This window comes from Vipera berus (assembly GCF_964194415.1).
Source record: "Vipera berus genome assembly, chromosome: W".
NCBI lineage: Eukaryota > Metazoa > Chordata > Lepidosauria > Squamata > Viperidae > Vipera > Vipera berus.
Window position 1 is genome coordinate 33,178,089 of NC_138210.1, and position 26,278 is coordinate 33,204,366.

At 45.7% G+C, this 26,278-nt stretch overlaps 1 protein-coding gene across 1 annotated transcript in view; it reads left to right on the top strand.

The window, feature by feature from the left end:
- Positions 1 to 26,278, top strand: part of LOC308676567 (thyroid hormone receptor alpha-like) — a 367,592-nt gene that overhangs the window by 107,541 nt on the left and 233,773 nt on the right. The window contains exon 2 of the mRNA XM_081342444.1: positions 21,094 to 21,352. Coding sequence (XP_081198570.1) covers positions 21,300 to 21,352 — 53 coding nt within the window. The 5' untranslated portion in view covers positions 21,094 to 21,299. The remainder of the gene's footprint in view (positions 1 to 21,093; positions 21,353 to 26,278) is intronic.

Genomic DNA, 26,278 nt, shown 5'->3' on the forward strand with positions numbered 1-26,278 from the left:
AATAGGCTGGAATTAAGCCAACCAAATTTATTTGCAAAAGCTAAACGAAACAGTTCAAAACAGAGTTAAACAAATACAGACCGAGACTATATCAGAAGCTCTTCAAACGGTTGCCTTCAGCAACCAGCACCTCCCACACATTCCCCTTTTAAACAGCAGTCTCAAGGCGTGGCTTCTCTTTGCCTTCTCCCGAGGTGCCTCATTGCTTTTCTTTGTTCACTTCTGCTAGTCTGCCTCCTGCTTGGAGCGTCCCTGAACAGAGCCAGCTGTGGATCATCTTCTTCCAATCTTTCAGGCTCACACAGCTGGGTCTGAGGAGGAACAAGACGGGAGGGGCCTGGCTGAGAGCTCTGCGGTGCATCAGAACTTTTCTATGCAACCAAAGGCTCTCCAAACCCCTCCTCCTCCTCCTCCTCTTCAGAATTGTCTGACTCAGCTGCCGAAACCACAGGCTGACGCTGAATCACAACACAGGCCCGAGAGAGGTGGTCATCCAACCCTTCCCTGAAGTGATGGACTATGGACTGCTCAGGCCACCTCTCTAGCCAACTGGCTATCTTGTGAAACTCTTGTACATACTCCAGGGCAGGCCGGCCGGCTTGCTTTATCTTATGGATTTGTTCTTCTGCTTTGAGGGCAATGGACGGGTCCTCAAATCTTTCTCTCAGTCCTAGGAGGAAAAGGTGGGAGTCCTCCAATTCAGGGGCTTGCTCATTGTATAAATTATTCAGCCATTCAGATGCCTCTCCCTCCAGGCTGGATGCAATCACGTCGACCATAGCAGCTGGGTCTGGGTAGAGGTAGGCACAGGTTCAAATGAGAGCGCACTTGGTTGAGAAAGAAAACCAGCTTCTCTGGGTCCCCATCGAAGGTTGCCCTGAAAAGTGGATCAAATGCTGGCTGCTGCATGCCCTGGGGTTGCACATTCAGGGGCTGTGGCCACACCCCCTGCTGTGGTTGTCCTCCCACCAGCTGCTGATCTCCTGGCTTCTGCACCACCCTAAGCTGTTGCAAGGCCTCTATTAGCTGTGGCAAGCTCAGAGGTTGCTGACTGTCTACCTGCGGGGACTGCCAAACTCCCCATTGCTGCAGAGGCCTCAGACTGGGGTTCTCTTTCTCTGTAGGGCTGGAGGCCCTGGCAGGGCAAGACAGGGTCTGGAAGGCTGTCTGATCTGCAATGGAGGGGCTGTAGGCTCCTCTCAGTAGGAGTTGATTTCTGCTTGTCATCTCTAGCTTTTCAAATCTTTCCAGTGACTCACCCGAACCTTCAGTGGCAGACGCTTCTGCTTTTAAAACCTCTGAGGGTGGCCTGGAAGTCTCGAGGCGTCTGGAGTTTCTGCTGGGATGGGCTTGTTCTGAGGGCCAGATCAGCTCTCCTAGCTGGGAGACCTGCCAAAGTTTTTCTTCCCCCAGCTTGTTATCTGTTGCTTCCAACCATGGGATAGCAGTCACTGCCACAGCCGGGTTGCTAGCTTCAAGCAGTTTTCTTTTTTCCCATGATGAAATCTTCTCTTGAATCTCTGCCAGCTTCCCTCAAGTCTGGAGAGAGTGGCTGGGGTTCAAGACCCCTAAATAGTTTGAAAAGTTTTAGATCTTGGCTTAATGTCATGGTTTCGAAAAATGCAGTACTTCAAAGAACTTCAAGGCATTGTTTACCTTAAAGAATCTTTTATTATACTCGCATAGCTTCGGCACTTACATATTAGAAGCCAAGATCTGAATTCTCCTCCCCTGAACACATCTTAACAAACACAATTCCCTCCCTTAATTTAACGTCATTAATCACATTCTCCAATTAGTTTAAAATGCAAACTTTCCCTCCTGTTTAACAACTTGCCAAATTATTATCTTCTCTTATTACAAACAGTCTTGAGATACATTCTCCCTACTCCCCCCCAGCGTCCACTAATTCTAGCTCTAAAAATAATATATGAGTTAAAGGAAGGCTACATCTCCCTATGTTGTCAAGCAAGAACATCCGCTGTTAGCAGCATTGACACATCACTAAGTTATTAGTATCTGCATTACTGAGTCAGACATTATATGCAGGAATGCAATTATTTACTTAGTCTGTCAGAACTTATCTGCAGAAATCCAGATGACCACTAGATGGCAAAGAAGAGTTAGAGTTTGCTGTATTTCACTGCTGTTGTTTAGTCGAGGGGTTCCCAACCCTTGGCCGCAGCCCACTACTGGGCTGTGGCCTGTTCAGAACCAAGTCATGGAAGCAGTGGGCAAGCACACTTGCGCAAGCAGCGGTTGAGCATGCACACACGCAAAGCTCTATTTGTGCGAGTGGCGGGTACACATGCCCGCCACTCATGGGGAACCATCCCCTTCCCCCCCACCACCAGTCCTCAAAGGCAGAAAAGGGGAGACCGCTGGTTTAGTCACTATCCAGATTTTTGGAGCCAAGACTAATATTCTTTATTAAATTATTAATATTATCTGAGTCACTAGGTGTCATGGTTCCGATAGATGAAACCAATTAAAAGAACTTCAAGGCAAGGATTTCTTCCTTAAACAACATTTTATTCAGGAGACAAAGTATCGGCACTTACATAGTTGAACCCAAGACTAAAGTTCCCTCCCCCTGATACAAAGTAAGAAGTTGCAGTTCTCACCCCAGAAAGGCCGTCATAAATCACATTCACCAATTAATCTAAAATCCTCCCCACTTTACAGCCCCCCAAAAACTTTATCTAGAATTGATCTTGAAGCTTACCCAGCTGCAATTGTTGAGGCTAACTTAAAAAGCTCAAGCGTTCCTCCCATCCCCACTTCTACATCTGAGAATCCCAAGCAACAGAAAAAGCACAAGTAAAGTAAAAGGTAAAATGGCTGCAATTTATTAATTGTCACAGTGTTGACATCAGGATTCACTCATAGTTGGACTTTGACTGGACTGTTTGTTTTTTAAATTTATTTGCTGCCCATCACACAGTTCGAGGTGACCCTGAGTGGCTGTTCCCACTGGGGTGACTGAAACACGGCTTGGTTAGGTGGGACAAGTTTGCCCCTGTGACTCCCAAGGAAGGGGACCAGATCCTCAAGACTACTAACCCAAACAACTACTTGTTTATTATATCCTGTCTCCTCCTGGCTTAAAGGTGGTATAGAGTTGGTCCATGCTGTACATTCAGCTTCTTTGAGGTAGGAAGTGGTTCTGCCAGTATTAATGGAGGTTATATACTCTTCTCAAAAACTGTTGTTAGACTCAAATGATCTGGGCAATTTTTGTCCAGTTTCCAACTTTATGTTGATGAAGATTCTCAGTAATCCAGGTAGAGTTGTCTAGAAGTTGAGTCATGGCAACTGGACTCCTTTTCTTATTGGTTTAAAATGTTTTGCTGCTTATCCAAGTAGCTTCTTCAGTCTGAGCAAGTTGGTTAGAGAGCCCCCATATATGTCCTCCCCATCTGCAGTGATATTGGAGCACAGGAAAATAAAATCTGTCACTACCTCCATTTCTTCCCCATCTATTTGCCAGGAATTGAGAGGGCCGGATGCCATGATCTTGGTTTTTTTAATGTTAAGTTTCAACCCAACTTTTGCACTCTCCTTCTTCACCCACAACAAGAGGCTCTTTAGTTCTTCTTCACTTTCTGCCATTAGAGTGGTATCATCTGCATATCTTAGGTTGTTGATATTTCTTCCAGCAATCTTAATTCCATCTTTTGATTCATCTAGCCCTGCCTTTCTCATGATGTGCTCTGCATATAAGTTAAATAGGCAGGGCGACAGTATACAGCCTTGCCGGACTCCTTTCCCAATTTTGAACCAATCGATGGTTCCGTGTCCAGTTCTCACTATTGCTTCTTGGCCCAGATATAGGTTTCTCTTTTTTTTTATTAAAGAGTTTTACAAAAAAAAATTTTTACAATATATCCCCAAATCCCTCCCACCCCAAACCCACCCACTTCCCCCCCCCACTTCCCAGAGCTAAATACAGGATTATAGTTACAATAATCATATTCTAAATAAAAATTATGCATAATATACAATTAACCAAATTCATAATGCGCTTTAACTCTCTTTTAACATAACTACAAACAACGTACCAATAACAATATCCCACTAAAATCTACTCATAAGCTAAATGATACTTTTTAGTCCCATATTTGTTTTGAATATAATTTATCCATCTCCTCCAAACTGAAATATATCTTTCCTGTGAATGATCCTTTAGATAAGCAGAAATCTTAGACATTTCTGCAAGGTTCGAAACTTTAAACACCCATTCTTCTACAGTGGGCAAACTATCCTTCTTCCAATATTGTCCCACCAGTAACCTTGCTGCTGTTATCATGTTCAACATCAAGTTAGTTTCTTTAACATCACAATCTACAACAATGCCCAATAAAAACAATTGCGGGGAAAACTTTATCTTTCTCTTAAAAATCTTTTGAATGTTCCACCAAATTTTAATCCAAAAAGCTTTTATATTTCTACAAGTCCACCACATGTGAAAATAAGTAGCTTCTAAACTACCACACCTCCAACATTTAGAATGTAGATTAGGATACATGTTGGACAGCTTCTTGGGATCCAGATGCCATCTATAAAACATTTTATAAAAATTTTCTCTTAAATTTTGAGCCTGGGTAAATTTAACATTTCTGACCCAAATTATCTCCCAGGTGTCCAATGAAATTGGTTCCTGAATATTTTGTGCCCACTTTATCATGCAGTCTTTAACCAGTTCCGTTTCCGAATCCAATTCAATTAAAGCATTATATATCCTCTTTATATGTGCACAATTTGAATCTCTAATTTGCTTTACTAAATTTTGATCTGTAGTTGTGATGCCAACCTTTTGATCTGACTTCCACCTAGCTTTCAATTGGGTATATTGAAACCAAGAGTAACTTATGTTTTCTTGCCTTAACTCCTCTACTGGTTTAAGTTGCCAATCATTCCCTTGCAATCTAAGTAGTTCCTTATAAGAAACCATATCCATACTCACTCCCATAGATACGCCCTCTATCGCGTGTCCAGGAATTCCCCAAATCGGTATTTTATAATTTAACTTATAATAATACTTTTTCCAGACACGCAATAAAGCACTTCTAAGAATATGAGATTTAAAAGCCCTGTCTACCTTCTTATCATAAAGCAAGTATGCATGCCATCCATATACCAAATCCCATCCCTCAAGATGCAGTATTCTCTTGTTAGTTAGATTAAGCCCCCCCCCCCCGACTTCCCAGAGCTAAGTACAGGGTATAAAAACAAAGAACAATCATAAACATCCATATGCTACCAACAATAAATTCTTAAATCTATCACTCTCTAGCTCATATAAGATAACTACAGACAATACTAATATTTCATATAGGAAAAAAAAAGAAAATAGAAAGGAAGACTTATTCAAATGCTAAATGAAACTTTTTGATTCTTTATTTCTTGTTGCAAAACTTGCGTTGACTGCATCACAACTTGCTGGATGTCTGTCAGTGTAAATGCAGGAGGTGGGGGAGAGGGTGGTTGTACTGTAGGTTTCATCGAAGTCTGCCCTGCAGCTTGTGGTATAGGTGAGGAGATAACATTCTTAGAAAGCGGGGGCCCTCCCCCACGTCTCACAGCCATCTCTTAAGTTTCAATTTCCTCTTTCACCCAGCAGAATCAAAGTTCAAAAGAGAAAAAAAGGAAGAAGAAATAACAATTCTCTCAAAGTTCTTAACCTTCAATAAGAAGAATAGGGAACAGGCTTTCAAATACACAAAATCCGATACTGGATAAAGTCAGTTGCAAATTGTATCTCTTGCTTTGTAGCAAAATATAACAATTTTCAAACACAGTCACTTCACACAGGAGAGAAACATTCCAGTGCCATTTTTACTCCATTTCAAACTTGAAACTTGAAGAAGATAATGAAACTGAGTTAAAGTTGAAATCCAATTTATAAATTCACATCTTCCTGCTTTGCTCTGCCTGCTTTCCAAAGGAACAAAATACTCACAATCCCCTCTAAGCAGCAGGTGCAGTTGTCGCGTCTTGTTCCACTCCTTTTGGAGCGAAGACGTCCTGGGAGCGGAGAAAGCCTGGGCTCCGAGGGGGCTCACCCTGTTATCCCCCAAACTACTTGGGAGAATCGCAGGGGAGCTCTACCTCTATCCAGGCAGGCTCGCCTCTCCCTCTTCTCCCGAGGGAGAAGCTCCAGCGCCGCGGAACAGCTGATTTTCGCTGCCTCCGGGCGTTTTGACACTTCCCAGGATCGGGCGGCTTCAGAACGCCGCCATTCGGCGTGGCAGCGCTACCGGAAGTCAGATATAGGTTTCTCAAGAGACAAATAAGATGGTCTGGTACGCCCATCACTTTAACAAACTTGCCACAGTTTGTTATGATCCACACAATCAAAGGCTTTAGCATAGTCAATGAAGCAGAAGTAGATGTTTTTCTGGAACTCTCTAGCTTTCTCCATGATCCAGCGTATGTTGGCAATTTGATCTCTAGTTCCTCTGCCTCTTCGAAATCCTGCCTGTACTTTTGGTAGTTCTCGATCCACATACTGCTGGAGTCTAGCTTGTAGGATTTTAAGCATAACTTTACTAGCATGAGAAATGAGTGCAATGGTGCGATAGTTTGAACATTCTGTGGCACTGCCTTTCTTTGGAATTGGAATGTAAACTGATCTTTTCCAATCCTGTGGCCACTGTTGAGTTTTCCAAATTTGCTGGCAAATTGAGTGTAGCACTTTTACTGCATCATCTTTTAAGATTTTGAATAGCTCAGCTGGAATACTGTCACCTCCACTAGCTTTGTTGTTGCTCAGCTTTTCTAAGGCCCACTTCACTTCACATTCTAGGATGTCTGGCTCGAGGTCAGTGACCACCTCATTGTGATTATCAGGGACGTTAAGCTCATTCTTGTATAGTTCTTCTGTGTAATTTTGCCACCTCTTCTTAATCTCTTCTGCCTCTGTTAGGTCCCTGCCATTTTGGTCTTTTATCATGCCCATTTTTGCATGAAACGTTCCCTTCATCTCTCCAATTTTCTTGAAAAGATCTCTGGTCCTCCCTATTCTATTGTTTTCTTCTTTTTCTTTGCACTGTTCATTTAAGAAGGCATTCTTATCTCTTCTAGCTATTCTCTGGAATTCTGCATTCAATTGGGCGTGTCAGAATCCATTTATATCACATTTCATAATTGTATAGGTAGAACAACGTGCTATTTCTGGGGATTCTGCCATCTCTCCGAGGGGGGGGGAGAGGATGGTTACTAAAGCGATTTTCAAACAACAGGGGATGTTTTACTGGGGAAGGGAGGGGGGACAGACAGGTCTGGATTGTATCTTCATTTACAACTGAAAAGGAAAGCAATAACCATAAAACCAAGGAGAGTTCCCTTTCCCATGGAAGGACCTGACACCTAGCAACTGACGACAGCCTGACCAAATGGATGAGGGGAGGGGCTGGAATGGGAATGGTTTATATAGGATTGAAATGTAACTTTTCTCAGATTCCGTCTTGTATTCCCACAATCGATTCCATCCTAGTAAACATTTTCCTTTTGGACTAAACTTGCATCCAAGAGTTCTTATTTCCTAAGATGTGGATTGAGGTGGGTCCTGACAGTAGACGGAATCTGCTTTAAGAGTCAACCTGGAAGGGAAAACCTTACCGGGGGACTTTGCAACAAATAAAATGTCTGGCGACGAAGCAAGAGAGGAGGCAAGCCCCATGGAGGGGGAGTCTTCCCCCCAAATGGAATCCCAGAGACAATGGGAAGCTGAAGCAGCATATTCCCCCGGGGAAGAAGCGGTGGAGCAGTACGACCGAAAACCCCGGTGGTCGATGGGCGTTGGAAGGAAAAGTGAGTGGGAAAAGGCTTCAGGAGAAACGACCCTGAGGCGTAGTAACCACCAACCGGAATGGAGGCAAGAGATGGAGAGTTCCCTGCACGCCAGCGAGGAGGAGCGGATCCTGGAAAAGGCCATTGATCTGATGAAAGCAACCCTGAGTTCACTGAGGGAGGAGAGAGCTGAAAATCGCAACCGAGGCAGTGCCTGGGGACGCAACTGGAAAGGTAACGGAGGGGATCCAACACCTGAAACCCCGGGGCCATCCAATGGAACAGGAATTGCTGCCTCAGCAGTACCCACCCCCCCCAGAACCCCAGATGGGGACCAGGATGAGGAGCGATACCGGCCACGGCGCAGACAACGCTCCAGCCAAAGACTCCCGCCCCTGGAAGTCAAATTCAAGGGGGAGCCATCACGACTGGGATTTTTCCTAACCCAAGTCCTCAGCTACATGGAAGAGTACGGACGGGACATCCCCAGTGACAAAACACGCATCCGAATTGTGCAATCTGCCCTGGACGGGACGGCTGCAGACTGGGTGGTGAACTTGCATGACTCCAACGCCCCAGAACTCAACGACTTCAACCGATTCATGTCATCTTTGAGGCGACGGTTCGAGGATCCTTTGGCTGACCGTAAAGCCCGGGAGAGAATCAAAATGGTGAGGCAGGGCAGGCGAGCAGTGGCTGATTATACCCAAGAATTCCGAGCCATTGCCAGCAAGCTGAACTGGCCAGAAGACATCCTCCTTAGCCACTTCAAAGACGGTCTAAACTACGACCTGTATGACGCTTGCCTGCCTCGAGGAGACCCACCCCACCTCGACGACTGGTACATCCTGGCGGAGGAAGTGGAAATAGACCTACTGAAGAGACACCGCAGAGGAAAACCATGGGGCCGCCTGCCACCCGAGCAAACACGCGAGGGGGAAAAACCACCAGCCACAGCCAAAAAATCAACAAGTTGCTTCAACTGCGGGAGAGAGGGCCACCGTGCTGCAGAATGTCGTTCAAAAGCCCCCCCACGAAAACCAGAGGCATCATCCTCCAAGAAGCCGGGGAAGCCCCAAGGCAACACAAAAGAATCTTCCATGAAGGGGACAGAGGCTGTAGAGTCCACAATTCCTGCCAGGAACTGGGACTGGACTCCGGCCTGCACCGCAGGGATGGTGGACAACTCGGAAGACAGCTCAGAGGGAGAACCATTGGTAAGTGGACCCCTTCCACCCATACTTAAGACAGTGACTATATTAGCTTCCCCTATGCCTGAAGCAGCCAAAATAAAAGCTCTGATAGACTCTGGGTGCATCCGCTGCCTTATCAGCCCAACGCTGGTGGAGAGATTGAGCATCCCAGTGAGGAGGCTAAAACAACCAATCTCTTTTAGTCAATTAGATGGGACAATAGCAGGGGGAGGACCAGCCACCCTAGCCACTTTACCAATCCACCTATCACTGGGGCCCCATGAGGAGGACATAACGTTTATAGTGGCCCCAGGCATGGAATGCCCAATGATCCTAGGACTGGAATGGCTGAAGAAATGGAACCCCGGGATAAACTGGAGGACAGCAGAACTCAATTTCCCAAAGGGGGGGCAGAAGAACTTAGACTCCAAAAGCACCCCCCCAACCCAGAGGGAGGAGACAGCAGCAGTGGGGAAAGAGAAGGGATTACCAGAGATACCGGAGGAATACAGGGACCTGACTGAGGTTTTCAGTGAGGAAAGAGCAGATGAGCTTCCCCCCCACCGCCCCACAGACTGCACCATAGAATTCAAACCTGGGGCAAAACTCCCAAAACCCAGGATGTATGCCATGAGCCCAAGGGAAATGGCAGAAATGGAGAGATTCATAAAGAAAAACTTAGAAAGAGGATTTATTGAGCCTGCCAAACCCAAAGTGGCCGCCCCGGTTCTGTTCAGGGAGAAGAAGGATGGGTCCTTTCGTTTGGTTGTGGACTATAGAAATTTGAACACAATTAGTGAATGTAATCTGTACCCCCTTCCCCTAATGAAGGATATGTTATCCCACCTATCGAAAGGAAAGATTTTTACCAAACTAGACCTGAGGGAAGCATACTACCGTATTAGGATTAAGGAAGGAGACGAATGGAAGACTGCATTCAACTGCCCAATGGGGTGCTATCAATTCAAAGTATTGCCATTCGGACTGCAAGGGGCCCCCGCAGTCTTTATGCAATTAATTAATGACGTGCTGAGAGAGCACCTATATAAGGGGGTCCTGGTTTACCTCGATGACATCCTTATCTTCACAGAAACCAAAGAGGAACATATCAAACTAGTCAGAGCAGTCCTGAAGAAGTTGCGAGCTGCCCACTTATATGCTAAATTATCGAAGTGTGAATTCCATCAGGAAAAAATCGACTACCTGGGATATCGCATATCTCCAGAGGGCATCGAAATGGACCCTGAGAAGGTCAGGGCAGTACTAGAGTGGGCACCCCCCCGCACACGGAAGCAATTGCAAAGTTTCCTGGGGTTTGCAAACTTCTACCGCCAATTCATCCCCGCATTTGGCCAAATAGCCATGCCCCTCACAAATTTGTTGAAAACGAAGGGGGGGTCACCCGTGAAACCCAGCCAGCCTCTGAAATGGTCAATGGAATGTCAAGCAGCATTTGAGAGGCTAAAGAGACTTTTTTCTGCTGAACCTGTCCTAAAACACCCAGATCCCGACAAACCTTTTGTAATACAGGCAGATGCGAGTGATGTAGCGGTAGGAGCCGTACTATTACAAGAAAATGATGGGGGGACATTGCAACCATGCGCATACACATCCAGAAAACTCACAGAAACAGAACAACGCTGGCCAATATGGGAAAAAGAGGCATTCTCGTTGAGGTGGGCATTACTAACATGGCGCCAATTTTTAGAAGGAAATAAAATACCTTTCCAGGTCTGGACAGACCACAAAAATTTGGAAGCACTAAAAACGCCCAGGAAGCTCACTCCTAAGCAAGCCCGCTGGTCCCAACATTTTCACCGATTCAATTTCACTCTCAAACACTTACCGGGGGGAAAGAACTTCCTGGCAGATGCATTATCCCGCATGCCCCAATATAACAGCACAAGAGTTACTGACTTTAAACCACTTGTACCGGAACAACAACTGGCAGCACCAGTCACCACCAGGGCACAAGAAAAAATGAAGCCGAAGGTAGATAGCCAAACTGGAATAGAATTCAGGAAATCTTTGGAAAGTGATGAATGGTTCCAGAAAAATAAACATGTGTGCACAATTAAAGATGGACTGCCGTGGGTGGGGGAGAAGCTATATATACCTGCCACACAGAGAATCAATTTCATGCAACTGTGCCATGATACAAAATCAGCAGGACACTTTGGCTTTGTAAAAACCTTACACTTAACTAAAAGGCAATTTTGGTGGCCATCTATGAAAAAGGACATAGAAAGCTATGTGGGTAGCTGTCAAATTTGCGCGATGGCCAAAAGACTGCAAGGGAAACCGCCAGGTCTGTTACAACCGGTGGCAAACCCCTCAGCCCCATGGAAAGAAATAGCCATGGATTTTATCGTAGAACTGCCAGAAAGTAATGGAAACACCGTAGTCTGGACTGTCACAGATCTGTTCTCTAAGCAAGTACATTTCATACCTTGCCAAAAAATCCCGACTGCAAAAGCATTAGCAAAACTTTTTGTACAGCATATTTACAGATTGCACGGGGTACCACAACGCATCATATCTGACAGAGGGGTGCAATTTACGTCGGCATTTTGGAAAGAATTTTTATCCCTCTTAGGAACCACGCAAGGACTGTCATCTAGTCACCATCCTCAGACAGACGGAGCTTCTGAAAGACTTAATAATATACTTGAACAATATCTGAGATGCTATATTAATTTTCAGCAGTCCGACTGGACGGACCTACTGCCTTTTGCAGAAGTAGCATATAATAATGCAGTCCACTCAAGCACAGGTTACACTCCTTTTCAAGTAGCTACAGGCCAGAGTTTCAACCCAATACCAGAACTAACCCCAAAAGAACCGGTTATCCCTGACCTGAAGGAATGGATTGCTCAATTACAAAATACATGGCCAATCGTTAGGAAAGCGTTGGAAGATGCCAGAAAAGCATACAAGACACAGGCAGACAAAAAAAGAACCGATCCCACACCATTTAGGGTAGGAGAGATGGTATATTTATCCACAAAATACCTGAAATCACTCCAACCCTGTAAAAAACTAGGACCAAAATATATTGGACCTTTTCCAATTAAAAGAATCATAAACCCAGTAACAGTTGAATTAGAACTACCCAAAAATCTTAGACGAATACACCCAACCTTCCACTGCAGTCTATTAAAGAGAGAACAACAATCACCACTACGAGAAAAAATCCCACCACCACCACCCCCCATCATGGTGGAAGGAGAACAACATTTTGAAGTGAAAGAAATCTTAGATTCCAGAAAACACCATGGAACGATACAATATTTAGTGGCATGGAAACACCTCCCCTCCTCAGAAAATGAGTGGGTTAACAAACTCCATGTTAAAGCACCTAAGTTGCTTAAGAGGTTTCATACAGAATATCCAAACAAACCAGGCTAACATTTATATGTTTTCTTTCCCCACAGATGGACTCATCTTTTTTCTGAAAGGAGAGCCGAATGTCAGAATCCATTTATATCACATTTCATAATTGTATAGGTAGAACAACGTGCTATTTCTGGGGATTCTGCCATCTCTCCGAGCGGGGGGGGGAGAGGATGGTTACTAAAGCGATTTTCAAACAACAGGGGATGTTTTACTGGGGAAGGGAGGGGGGACAGACAGGTCTGGATTGTATCTTCATTTACAACTGAAAAGGAAAGCAATAACCATAAAACCAAGGAGAGTTCCCTTTCCCATGGAAGGACCTGACACCTAGCAACTGACGACAGCCTGACCAAATGGATGAGGGGAGGGGCTGGAATGGGAATGGTTTATATAGGATCGAAATGTAACTTTTCTCAGATTCTGTCTTGTATTCCCACAATCGATTCCATCCTAGTAAACATTTTCCTTTTGGACTAAACTTGCATCCAAGAGTTCTTATTTCCTAAGATGTGGATTGAGGTGGGTCCTGACAGGGCGTATGTTTCTTTTTCTCCCTTTCCTTTTGCTTCCCTCCTTTCCTCAGCTATTTGCAAAGCTTCCTCAGACACCCATTTTGCTTTCTTGCATTTCTTTTTCTTTGGGATGGTTTTGGTTGCTACCTGTTCTACAATGTTGCGAACCTCTGTCCATAGTTCTTCAGGCACTCTGTCTATCAGATCTAATTCCTTAAATCTATTTGTCACCTCTAGTGTATATTCAACAGGGATATGATTTAATTCATACCTGAGTGGCCTAGTGCTTTTCCCTACTTTCTTCAGTTTAAGCCTAAACTTTGCAATGAGAAGCTCATGGTCTGAGCCACAGTCAGCTCCTGGTCTTGTTTTTACTGACTGTATAGAGCTTCTCCATCTTTGGCTGCAGAGCATATAGTCAATATGATTTCTGTGTTGACCGTCTGGTGATGGGGACTGCAGATGGGGACTGTAGCCAAGAAATTAAAAGGCGTTCCTTGGGAGGAAAGAGAAAGTGGTTGGGCTGCAACATGAAGGAAATGGATTATCTAGATCACTTTCAATCAGATTTCAGATGAGGACATACCACTGAAATGCCACTGGTCATACTTTTTGATTAACTTTGTGGAGCCAGACGGGGTGATGCAACTGCCCTTGTTCTCCTTGATCTCTCAGTAACCTTCAATACCATTGCCAATGGTATCCTTCTGGATGACATCTGAGGTTTGGGAGGCACTATGCTTTATTATTAGTTATACTGCTTTCTCTGTGGTCAGTTCCAGTTGGTCTTGATCCAAGGAGATTGAACCAGGTACCCCTGACATAGGGTGCTACAAGGCTCAACGCTCTTGTGTCTCCTCTGCCACCAATAGACCCCTGGTCCTCCACCCCCAGCCCCTTGTCCCACCCGATTCCCCGAGCTACATTTGTACCCTAGCGATTTACCCCAAGAGACAAGTAGCCGTGCCTCCTGGCAGCCAATCTGTGCATCGAGGAGTGGGCCTCTGCTGAGCCATGGAGACAGTGGTGGGGCAGCAGTGGGAAGTGGGGCGGCACCAGCAGCAGGATGCTCAGCCTGGGATCGGAGCCTCCATGGAGGCCGTGGTGGGGCAGCAGTGGGAGGCAGGGCGGTGCCAGCAGCGGGAGGGTCTGCTTGGGATCAGAGCCTCCGTGGAAGTGGTGGAGGGGCAGCAGTGGGAGGTGGGGAGCACCAGCAGGGGGATGCTCGGCCTGTGATGGGAGCCTCTGTGGAGGTGGTGGAGGGGCAGCAGTGGGAGGTGGGGTGTGCCAGCAGCAGGAACTCAACCTGGGATCAGAGCCTCCATGGAGGCGGTGGGGGTTTCAGCAGTGGGAAGCAGGTTCTTTGTCTTTTCAGTGAACTTGGGTGAACACGTGAAGTTTTTTTGACAGAGGCCGCAACCTTGTCCAGCTGCCTCCCACCGAGATCTTTATGCCATATTAAATATAGTCAAAACTGCACCCTGCAGGGAGTAGGGAGAAGACAATAAAAGTTCTTTTCTGTCCTTCCACCAGCCACTTTTCTTGCAATTGAATTGTCTCTATAGAGGTTGCAATTTAGAATTGCACCCCATCCAGTTTGTAATGTGGGGGCAGAGGGGGGCAGTTTTTTCCCCCTTTACCTCAGATATAACCCTAGGCAAGAGGAGAGATAAAACGTAGCTCCAGTTTGTTCTTGTTAGGTTCTCCTTCTTCCCCCTTGTACAAGAGGAAGGAAGGAAGTGACTGATCCAGGGTGCACCCCCACACACACCGCCTCCATGGAGCCTCCGATCCTGGGCCAAGTGTATGGTGCTGGTGTCCTCCGCCTCCCACCACTACCCTCACCCTGCCTCCATGGAGGGTCTGATCCCAGGCCAAGCATCCCACTGCTGGTGCCACCCCACCTCCCACCACTTCTCCACCACCGCCTCCATGGCTCAGCAGAGGCCCACTCCTTGGCACACAGATTGGCTGCTGGGAGGCATGGCTACTTGTCTCTTGGGGTGAATCACCGGGGTACAAATGTGCCTCGTGGAATCAGGCGAGGGGGTGTAGGGCCAGGGGTCTATTGACGGCAGAGGAACACTGGCATAGGGCCAACCTGTGGTGGGTTGGTTGTGGTGAGAGGCCTGGGGAGAAATGGGCACAAGAATGTGACAGTGGCCAATTGTCCCATTCTGAGTTATTTGGACACCTGTATATGGAGATCATCCATCATTAGACCTGAATGAAATGGTGGTATCCTACGTGGGGTTTGTGCAACATTTTGGAGTCTTGGTGGACTTACAGTTCCTGCTCAAGGAGCAGGTAGCAGCTGTGGCTAAGAAGGCCCTCACATGGATTCACCATATACACCAATTGCACTCTTTTCTGAACTAGGAGGCCCTTTAGACCAGTGCTTTTCAACCCGTGATACGCGTACCACTGGTGGTACTTCGGCACCTGGCAGGTGGTATGCGTACAATGGGTTGAAAAGCACTGTAAAAGAAAGAGTATTAAAAAAAGTGTAAAAATGTAGTTGGGGGGATGAGCTGAAGCGGCGGCAGTGCTGCACAGGCATGTGGGAGAGTCAGCTGGAGCTATGGTGTTGCTGGGGCTCTGCTCAGCTCCCAGGATTACCATGGGGCTCCAGCTGATTGGTGCTTCCAGAAGCAGTGTGTAGCCTTGGGGAAAGGCATCAGCTGCAGCTACACTGAAGAGAAGAGGAGGAGGAGGAGAGAGGAGAAGATATAAAAGGAGGTTTTGGAGGGAAAGGGAAAGGAAAAACCCAATGAGGAAAGAGAAGGGGACTGAGTAAGAGGCGGAGAAACACGCAGCCTTGGGGAAAGGCATCAGCTGCGACTACATAAAAAAGGAGGAGGAGGGGGAGAGACGAGAGGATATAAAAGGAGGTTTTGGAGGGAAAGGGAGGGAAAAAACCCGACAGGGAAAGAGAAGGGGATGGAGAAAGAGAGACAGAGAAGAGGAAAGGCTTTTTTGAGTCAACCAGAAGCGAAGGGAATGGAACAGTGCAAAGATTAATGTCAGAGAAACAAACAAAAGTTTCCCATTAAAAGTGTGGTAAGTGGATGTACAGATAGACCTCAACCTACAATCACAATTGAGCCCAAAATTTATGTTGCTAAGTGAGAAAATTGTTAAATGAGTTTTGTCCTATTTTATGACTTTCATTGCCACATTTGTTAAGTGAATCTCTGCAGTTGTTAAATTGATAACATAGTTCTTAAGTGACACTGGTTTCCCCAGTGTCTCACATCAGCTAAAGCATTCAAAAGGGATGTTTCTTCTGCGCATGTCTAAGATGGCTGCTCACTGGTTTCTGATCTCTTAGTGCGGAGCGGTTTTCGGCTCTGCTGGGTCGCCATGGGGCTTTTTGCCATCGTTTGGCCCCTGTTCGGTTGGTGGAGCTGCCGGTGGAGCGTTGGCGCCCTCCCCTGTCGGGATACAGCCCAGAATGACAGAGGATGGAGGAGGAGAAGCCAGAGAGGTTGATTGTCTAGCTCACCAGTGAGAGGACGCTGGAGGCTGAGCGGGGCCAACTCAACTGTTTCCCTGCTTGTTCGAGCCGAGCGGAGCTGGGCCGAGTGATTTTGTGCCGGAATTCGGACTCTGCTCGTGCTTGTTTGTTTTGTTGAGACCAGGGTTGTGGCAGGGGGGAAGGGGGCTTTGATGTCATTTCTCCCCCCCTCTGCCACTTGGCGAGTTCGGCTCTGTGAGTGCGGTGGACCTGTTGTCATTGTGGTCACAGCTATGGGGTTTGCTGCTGCTGCTGCTGTTGCTTCCTTGCCGCTGCAGAGGTTGCAGCTGCCCTTGTCGCCGTGCCTGAATCCTGTTGTTTTGGGTCCATCGCCATTGTCATCGGGCTGCCTCCCCTTTTTTGGACTTGTCATCACTTGTCATCACCACTTTGTCATCACCACCTTATGGCTTTTGCTGTCGCCGCCGCTGATTTATTTATTTTATTTATTTATTTTAATTCCATTTATATCCCGCCCTTCTCCGAAGACTCAGGGCGGCTTACAAGCTTAGCAGTAGCCTTCATTACTCTACTGTTGCCACGATTGTGGCTTTCGGACCTGCCACAGGCTGACTGAACTCTTTATTTCCATCTGCTGGCACCCTCCATTCTCCGAAGCTACCGTTTCCCTCTGTATGCCAGCGTATACTTTTGGAGAACTTTACTCGCTGCGAGATTCCCCCCTCTCGCAGGAGCATCCATCTGTCTTACATAAGATCTTTCTTGATGATGGGTTGTGGGACCCTGAGAGATGGCATGCTTCAAAGAGGAGTCTGAGGGGATTTTTATCAATATTTTTATATAAAATTTTAAGGGGATCCGGAACGGACTTGGGGGAGTTCGACCCAGACAGCAGTCCAGACCATCGGACGGTCGCGGGGGGGGAGTAGGGGTTTGGGGGTGGACTCAGCTCCGAGTGAGGAGGGTCTTCCTATTTTGACGGTGATTGGGAGGGGCAGAGAGTGTGGGAGCAGAGGGCTTTATCGCAATTGGGGAACGGGCCACCGCTGTCTTCAAGAGGTTGCCTATTCCCGCCCTTGTGGCTCTTCTTGCTACCCCGGGGGCATAGGATTGCAGGACCCTGGGCTCAGGTTGGTTTATTTCAACGCCAGGTCCATGGTGAACAAGGCTCCCCTCATACATGATCTTATTGAGGAGGAGAACGCGGACCTGGCCTGCATCACGGAGACCTGGTTGGGCCAAGAGGGGAGGGTGTCCCCCTCTCAGAACTATGCCCACCGGGCTTCCGGGTGCTTCACCAGCCGCGGGCCCAGAGCAGGGGTGTGGGGGGGTGGCGGTTATTATTAGGGAGAGTCTTTGTCCGCGAGTGGCCACTGTCCCTCAGATAGGTGGGTGTGAGTCTCTCCTTTTGAAGTGGGGTCCTGGAGTTCAGTTGGGCCTATTGATTACGTACCTGTCTCCCAGCTGCATGTCATTGGCCCTGCCCAAGCTCCTCGATGTCTTGCCCGGGTTGGCAATTGAGTTCCCCAGGCTTATAGTTCTGGGGGATTTCAATCTCCCTTCTGCGGGTGAGGCGTCTGAGTTGGCTTGGGAGTTCATGGCTTCCATGACAGCCATGGACCTGACTCAAGTAATTCAAGACCCGACCCTTAATGGAGGGCGCACACTCGACCTGGTTTTTATCTCTGGACAGTGGATTAATGATCTGGGTAGGGGGGATTTAACCATCCAACCCCTGTCATGATCCGATCATTTTCTTCTCCGGCTAGACTTTCAGTATGCCACCCCCCGCCGCTGGGAGGCGGAACCAACCAGGTGGTTCCGCCCCAGGCACCTGATGGATCCTGAGAAGTTCCAGACAGAGCTTGGGACATTTCCTGCTTCCCTTGTCCACGACTCTGCCGAGACCCTAGTAGAAGCCTGGGAGAGGGCGGCTGCTGGGGCCTTGGATCGAGTTGTGCCTTTGCGGCCTCTGACCCAGCACAGATCCCGGGTGGTACCCTGGTTCACTGAGGGTCTCCGAGAGATGAAGCGCCGGAAAAGACGCCTAGAGAGCTGTTGGAGGTCCAGCAGATCCAAATCTGACCGAACACAGCTAAGAACTTATCTTAAGTCTTACCTAGTGGTGATGGAAGCGGCAAAGCATGTTTACTTTTCCGCTCTCATTGCGTCCGCAGATAACCGCCCAGCCGCCCTGTTTAGAGTGACCCGCTCACTGCTTAATCAGCGACCGAGGAATGACCCCTTGCAGGGTAGGGCTGAGGAATTTGTACAGTATCTGCAGGACAAAATTGCTGAGATCCAGACTGGTTTGGACTCCGACTGGGTGGAATCCGGTGGAGTGGAGAGGACAGGTCTTGGTTATACCATTTGGGGTGAGTTTGACCCTGTGTCTTTGGATGATGTGGACAGGACTATGCGTAGACTGAGTGCTACAACTTGTCTATTGGACCCATGTCCCTCCTGGCTAGTTTCAGCCGCCGGGAGGGTGACAGGGGGCTGGCTCCAGGCAGTTGTCAACACTTCATTGATGGAGGGTGTCTTCCCCTCTGCCTTAAAAGAGGCGGTGGTTAGGCCCCTTCTCAAGAAGCCTGCCCTGGACCCGGCCTCCTTGAATAACTATCGTTCTGTCTCCAACCTTAGCTTTGTAGCGAAGGTTGTTGAGAGTGTTGTGGCACGTCAGTTCCTGCAATTCCTGGATGAAGCGGACTATCTGGACCCGTACCAGTCTGGTTTCAGGCCCGGTTACAGCACGGAAACAGCATTGGTCGCACTGGTAGATGATCTCTGGTGGGCCCGGGACAGGGGTTGTTCCTCTATCCTGATCCTACTTGACCTCTCAGCAGCTTTTGATACCATCGACCATGGTATCCTGCTGTGACGGCTAGAGGGGTTAGGAGTGGGAGGCACTGTTCTACGGTGGTTCTCCTCCTACCTCTTGGGCCGCTCGCAGTTTGTATTGGCAGGGGGGCAGAGATCTACTCCGAGGCCCCTCGCTTGTGGGGTGCCTCAGGGGTCGGTTCTCTCCCCCCTCCTGTTTAACATCTATATGAAGCCGCTGGGTGAGATCATCCGTGGCTTTGGGGTGAGGTATCACCAATATGCAGATGATACCCAGTTGTTCATCTCCACCCCGAGCCAACCCAGTGATGCCCTTGACGTGATGTCCTGGTGCCTGAAGGCGGTGCGGGTCTGGATGGGAAGGAACAGGCTCAGGCTTAACCCCTCCAAGACCGAGTGGCTGTGGATACCGGCATCTCGTATTGTCCAACATGTTCCATCTCTTTTGATGGGGGGAGGTATTGCCCCCCTTAGAAAGGGCCCACAACTTGGGTGTCCTCCTGGATTCACGGCTTAATTTGGAGGATCATCTAACTGCTGTGACCAGGGGGGCCTTCGCACAGGTTCGCCTGGTGCACCAGTTGCGCTCCTTTTCGGACCGAGATGCCCTATGCACGGTCACCCATGCCCTTGTCACTTCTCGCCTGGATTACTGCAATGCTCTATACATGGGGCTGCCCTTGAAGTGCACCCGGAGGCTTCAGCTGGTGCAAAATGCTGCCGCGCGGGTGCTTATGTGAGTATCGAGATACTCCCATGTTACACCACTCCTGCGTGAGCTGCATTGGCTTCCGGTTGCCCTCCGGGTGCGATTCAAGGTGCTGGTAATTACCTTTAAAGCCCTACATGGCTTAGGCCTGGGGTACTTGCGAGACCACCTGCTGCCATTGTCAACCTCCCATCGCCCGGTTCGCTCCCACAGAGTCGGCCTCCTCAGGGTTCTGTCGGCTAAGCAATGCCGGCTGGCCACCCCCAGGGGGAGAGCCTTCTCTGTGGGTGCCCTGACCCTCTGGAATGAGTTGCCTCCGGAGCTGTGGATGGCCCCTGACCTTCGGTCCTTCCGCCTTGACCTGAATACATGGATGTTCCAACAATCGGGCCTGGACTGACTATAGTTTTAAATTTGGTTTTATTGGGTTAATTGTTATGTATTTATTACATTTATTGTTTAATTCTTTTTTAAAATTTTGTATTTTAGGTTTTTAACTTTTTATTATTGTGAGCCGCCCTGAGTCCTTAGGGAGAAGGGCGGCATATAAATTTAATAAATTCAATTCAATTCACTTCTCTGATCACTCCCACTTGGTTACATGACTTTGTTTCCAGCATCAAGACTGGCAAAAATTACTGAATTTCATACACTTTGAGGGTGTTAATGAATAGTGTACTAAGGGAGAAAATGATGCTTTAACACCAGTACAGCTACAGATGTCTGAGTCATGGGCTGGCGACAAGGGGAAGGCACCATCATGAGAAGGAGGAGGAAAATTGCTGTTGTCAAAGAATGGTTCTGCCTTGGTTAAATGCATGTAGAATTCAGCCAATGTGTCAAGTGCTCAAAAATATTTTTTTCTTCTTCTTAATTGTTTTGCATTTGAAATATAAAGTATATTATTCAGTTATTCTGAGGCAGGCATGAGCAAAACTGTATTTCATTCATATAATTCATCCTGCTTTTTTTGTGGCTTTGATTTGCAAAAATTAAGAGTTTAGGAGGAAAGATTCAAACATTATTAAATTCATAACTGGCATATTATATGAATTATTGTGGTCACTGAATTAGAATTTTCTTTAATTTTTGTTCCAAAGTCAGGGGATTGGGAAGGAGTCAGCATAACAATATGAGTAAGAAATCTGTTCTTGCTTTTTATCTTTATAGGGTCTCATCCTCAAGCCTTTGACCCAGAATGCTTGCAATTTGCCAACAATGAAGGAGACAACAATGGGGCTTGTCTCTTAGCAACAGCGTAACAGTCCTTCCTCTCTCATATCCCAAAACCACATCTGTCGTGGTGACTGTGGAGTGTTGCCTCTGGGGGCGGAGCCCACCTTGGTCTCTATTGGTTCTGGATGGAATTGCGGTGAATGGAACAGAAGCCCAGCATACTGGAGTGTGTCTTGGAGCCAGAGGACACCCGGTAAGGCCATCAAATTGATGGCAATCTGCAGAGCATTAGAGAATTAGAATGTTGGAGATTTCCTTCTATGGTAGTTTCAAAACCTCTGTTTAGTTCTGAATTTGTTCTGGAAATGCATGTGATAAAGAGCTCTGTTCTTATTGATGGAACACACTAATAAATAGCTGTATGCCAAATAGTGCATGGTCTTGTCCATGTTTCAAGTTAGCTAGCCATGCCTTCCAGGACATGATAAACAGCTTTCCTCATTCTAGGGCCCCCAGAAGTATTATCTAGAAATAAGTGTCTTTACCTACTAAAAGTCAGTAAATGTGCTGAGTTTTCATCAGATTGTTGTCAGGGGTGAGTTCTATCTCCACTGAGATTTATTTTTCATTTAAAAGTTATATTTCTACAAATTTTGGGGTTCTTTCAAAGTATCTTTGAGTATCCTCGATTCTCGTTTATCACAATTTGACTCATTTCTGATGGTCCAGCAATACTGCATTAACTTTTAGGGGGAGCAATGGAGTGTATATAGCTGGACCTGTATGATTTTAGAGTGCTTTCCATTTGATGCCAGCTGTCCTTTTTTCTGCATTCACATTATGAAACATGCAATTTAGTATTGTATATAGCATTCAGTATACTTTTCATTGCTTTTTAAAAAAGAATAGGTCTGAAAAAACAACTTTCCACCTACAATTCTCTTTTTTGACTGCCTTTCTTCAAGTCTTAGAGCCGTGATGGCGCAGTGGTTAGGATGCAGTACTGCAGGCTAACTCACTGCTCACTCCAGGAGTTTGATTCTGACCAGCTCTAGGTTGACTCAGCCTTCCATCCTTCTGAGGTCAGTAAAATAAGGACCCAGATTGTTGGGGGCAATATGCTGACTCAGTAAACCGCTTAGAGAGGGCTGTAAAGCACTATGAAGCAGTATATAAGTCTAAGTGCTATTGCTATTGCTTAGTTAAAATGCTACCCACTCATCCCTGAACCAGCATAAAACTAAACGAACATAAAACTTGCTGACTACTATCCTGCCTCTGTATCCTCAGTTGTAGTGACAACCTGATTTCATTGTACAGGCATGTTAAACAAATCCTTTGGCTAAACCTTCTGTTTTTGGCAATCTTCTCTTTTCTGAACATCACCAGCTGGCAGCAAATGATCATAGCACTGCTAAACACCTGCCCCATCCCAGACTCCATAGATCAGCTATTGGAGACACTTGTTTTAAGAATTAGTTTAACATTTTTTTCAAAGGAGCACTAAACCCACTTGAAAACAAGCCTGTGTGAAACTAATTTGTGGGATGGGATAGCTACTTGATAAAGTAGGGGAATATTCTAGCAGTGACAAGCAGCCAGCAGCTGTGCCTTGCTCTTTTTACACAGAGAAAAAATGAATGGGAGCCATAAGGGACCAAAGGGAAACGTTTGTGTATACAGAAACCCAAAGTGACCCATAGGTAGTGGGTTCATCCTCTCCCTGTGGGTCAACTAACTATACTGTTGCCAACATGGATGATTAAGTTTAGCAGATTTCATGCACCTGGATAATGCAAAAATGGGCATGATAAAGGACCAAAATGGCAGGGACCTAACAGAGGCAGAAGAGATTAAGAAGAGGTGGCAAAATTACACAGAAGAACTATACAAGAATGAGCTTAACGTCCCTGATAATCACAATGAAGTGGTCACTGACCTTGAGCCAGACATCCTAGAATGTGAAGTGAAGTGGGCCTTAGAAAAGCTGAGCAACAACAAAGCTAGTGGAGGTGACAGTATACCAGCTGAGCATTTCAAAATCTTAAAAGACAATGCAGTAAAAGTGCTACACTCAATTTGCCAGCAAATTTGGAAAACTCAACAGTGGCCACAGGATTGGAAAAGGTCAGTTTACATTCCAATTCCAAAGAAAGGCAGTGCCAAAGAATGTTCAAACTATCGCACCATTGCACTCATTTCTCATGCTAGTAAAGTTATGCTTAAAATCCTACAAGCTAGACTCCAGCAGTATGTGGATCGAGAACTACCAGAAGTACAGGCAGGATTTCGAAGAGGCAGAGGAACTAGAGATCAAATTGCCAACATACGCTGGATCATGGAGAAAGCTAGAGAGTTCCAGAAAAACATCTACTTCTGCTTCATTGACTATGCTAAAGCCTTTGATTGTGTGGATCATAACAAACTGTGGCAAGTTCTTAAAGAGATGAGCGTACCAGACCATCTTGTTTGTCTCTTGAGAAACCTATATGTGGGCCAAGAAGCAACAGTGAGAACTGGACACGGAACCACTGATTGGTTCAAAATTGTGAAAGGAGTCCGGCAAGGCTGTATACTGTCGCCCTGCCTGTTTAACTTATATGCAGAGCACAGCATGAGAAAGGCAGGGCTAGATGAATCAAAAGTTGGAATTAAGATTGCCGGAAGAAATATCAACAATCTAAGATATGCAGATGATACCACTCTAATGGCAGAAAGTGAAGAGGAACTAAAGAGCCTCTTGTTGTGGGTGAAGAAGGAGAGTGCAAAACTTGGGTTGAAACTTAACATTAAGAAAACCAAGATCATGGCATCCAGCCCTCTCAATTCCTGGCAAATAGATGGGGAAGAAATGGAGGTAGTGACAGATTTTATTTTCCTGGGCTCCAAGATCACTGCAGATGGGGACTGTAGCCAAGAAATTAAAAGACGCTTGCTCCTTGGGAGGAAAGCCATGGCAAATCTAGACAGCACACTAAAAAGCAGAGATATCACCCTGTTAACAAAAGTGCGTATAGTCAAGGCTATGGTCTTCCCAGCTGCAATGTATGGCAGTGAAAGTTGAACCATAAAAAAGGCTGAGCACCAAAGAATTGAGGCCTTTGAACTGTGGTGCTGGAGAAGACTCTTGCGAGTCCCTTGGACTGCAAGACGATCAAACCGGTCAGTCCTAGAGGAGATCAACCCTGACTGCTCTTTAGAAGGCCAGATCCTGAAGCTAAAACTTAAATACTTTGGCCACCTAATGAGAAAGAAGGACTCACTGGAGAAGAGCCTAATGCTGGGAAAGATTGAGGGCAATAGAAGAAGGGGACGACAGAAATTAGGTGGCTGGATGGAGTCACTGAAGTAGTAGGCGTGAGCTTAAATGGACTCCAGAAGATGGTAGAGGACAGGAAGGCCTGGAGGAATGTTGTCCATAAGTCATGACGCTTTTCAAGTTTCACCTGTATCTAGGCAGATAACCTTTCTTGCCATTCAACAAAGGAAACAGTATTTTGCCATCTAACCTTTATTAAATGCTAGAACATAAGGTAAAACTAAAAGAAAAAAACAATTGCAAACAATTACGAAATGAATAAACCTAATACATGTGAACATATATACATAACAGCTAGCCACTCTAATCTGACCTGGTTTTTTAGGGTGGTATACCCCAAATATGGGCAGATACCAACATTCCTCATCGTCTTTAAGCACAGGGGTGTATTCAGCATGATTGTTTTCAAGTAAATTTCCCATGAAGGCAAAGAAGTGCTCTTTCATTTCTCGGAAAATTGTGTCTGAGAGAGGCAAAGCACTTGAACACCTGTTTCTTGTTGTTAGGCAGGCACCATCTTTGAGGTCTAAATGTAAGGGGTGTGACCCAATGATTTGACTCTTCTTTTAATACTCCCCGTTCCATTATTTGTAGGAAGAGTCTATCCTCCTGGGACATTGCCATCTACTGGTCTTCCTTTGTTCTGTGAAAGACTGTACACCCTAGGTCAGTGATGGCGAACCTTTTAGAGACTCTTTTTACCTCTTTTTCAGTGGTATTGTGCTGGTCTGGGCTTTTATGATCACATTTTTCATATACCTGAGGATAAGGAAGACGATTTTAAAAAATAGATCTTACAGCTGTTAGGGGAAATGTCAGAAATTGGGAGGCAAAAAATGAAAAGAGAAATTGAGGGAGAAGGAAAGTGGGAGTTGTTTAATGAATACAACTGGGCAGAATTCCCCCTCAAAAATATACTATTTAAATTGTTTTTCCCATTCCAAGCAGTATTTACAAAAACAAAGGAAGAATTTGTTGGCGATTTAATTACTTTGGCCTGGAAAGCTAATTGGCAAAGAAAGAAAACTAGAGTTAGACTCAAAAAACAGAAGATCTGATGGGGTATTATATGAGCCAATATTTGCTTCAATATGGACAAAAGAATAGATAACACATAGATATAAATAGACTTTTAGAATAAGAAAGATATGATTTATAATTAGAATAGCACTCTTTTTTGATATGGGAATTATAAAAAGACTAGGATGGCTTGTATAAATGAAACCTTCAGCTACAAAAATTAACTTTGAGAAATTCATAACTGACAAACATATTTTGAATACTGATGGGAACTTAAAATTAAGAGCTTGAAAAACAGGACATTGATTTAATAAGGAGACTTTGCAAATACAATTTAAATATACAGTGGTTAGAAAAGAGGTTATAAATTGATATTATTATTTGTATAACACTAGATAAATATTAAGAGGATGTGTATATCTAATTTTGTGTTTTTTGGTTTTTTTACTTTTTTATTATTATTATCTCAAAAATTCCATTTCTGTATTGGACAGTATGTTGTCTAGGTATACAAGTATTAGAATATAAAAGTGATCACATTCACAATAATCTTATCAGAATACAATCATATACTAGGAAATAGTATTGTATTTCTGTAATGTTGAGAAAATGAAAACATCAGGGGAAGAAGAGGGGATTAAAAAAAACCCACTGGATTGTGTCACATTGAATAGATTTATACCAAAGTTAAGATGCAAAATTGAGTAACAAATGTACCCGCACATCATGTTTGTTTACTAAGCATTTATGATTTGTAATAATAGAAAATCAATAAAACACCTATAAAAAACCAGCTGTCAACTCTACAAATGAGCATGGCTGCAGCCATTTTTCTTCTCA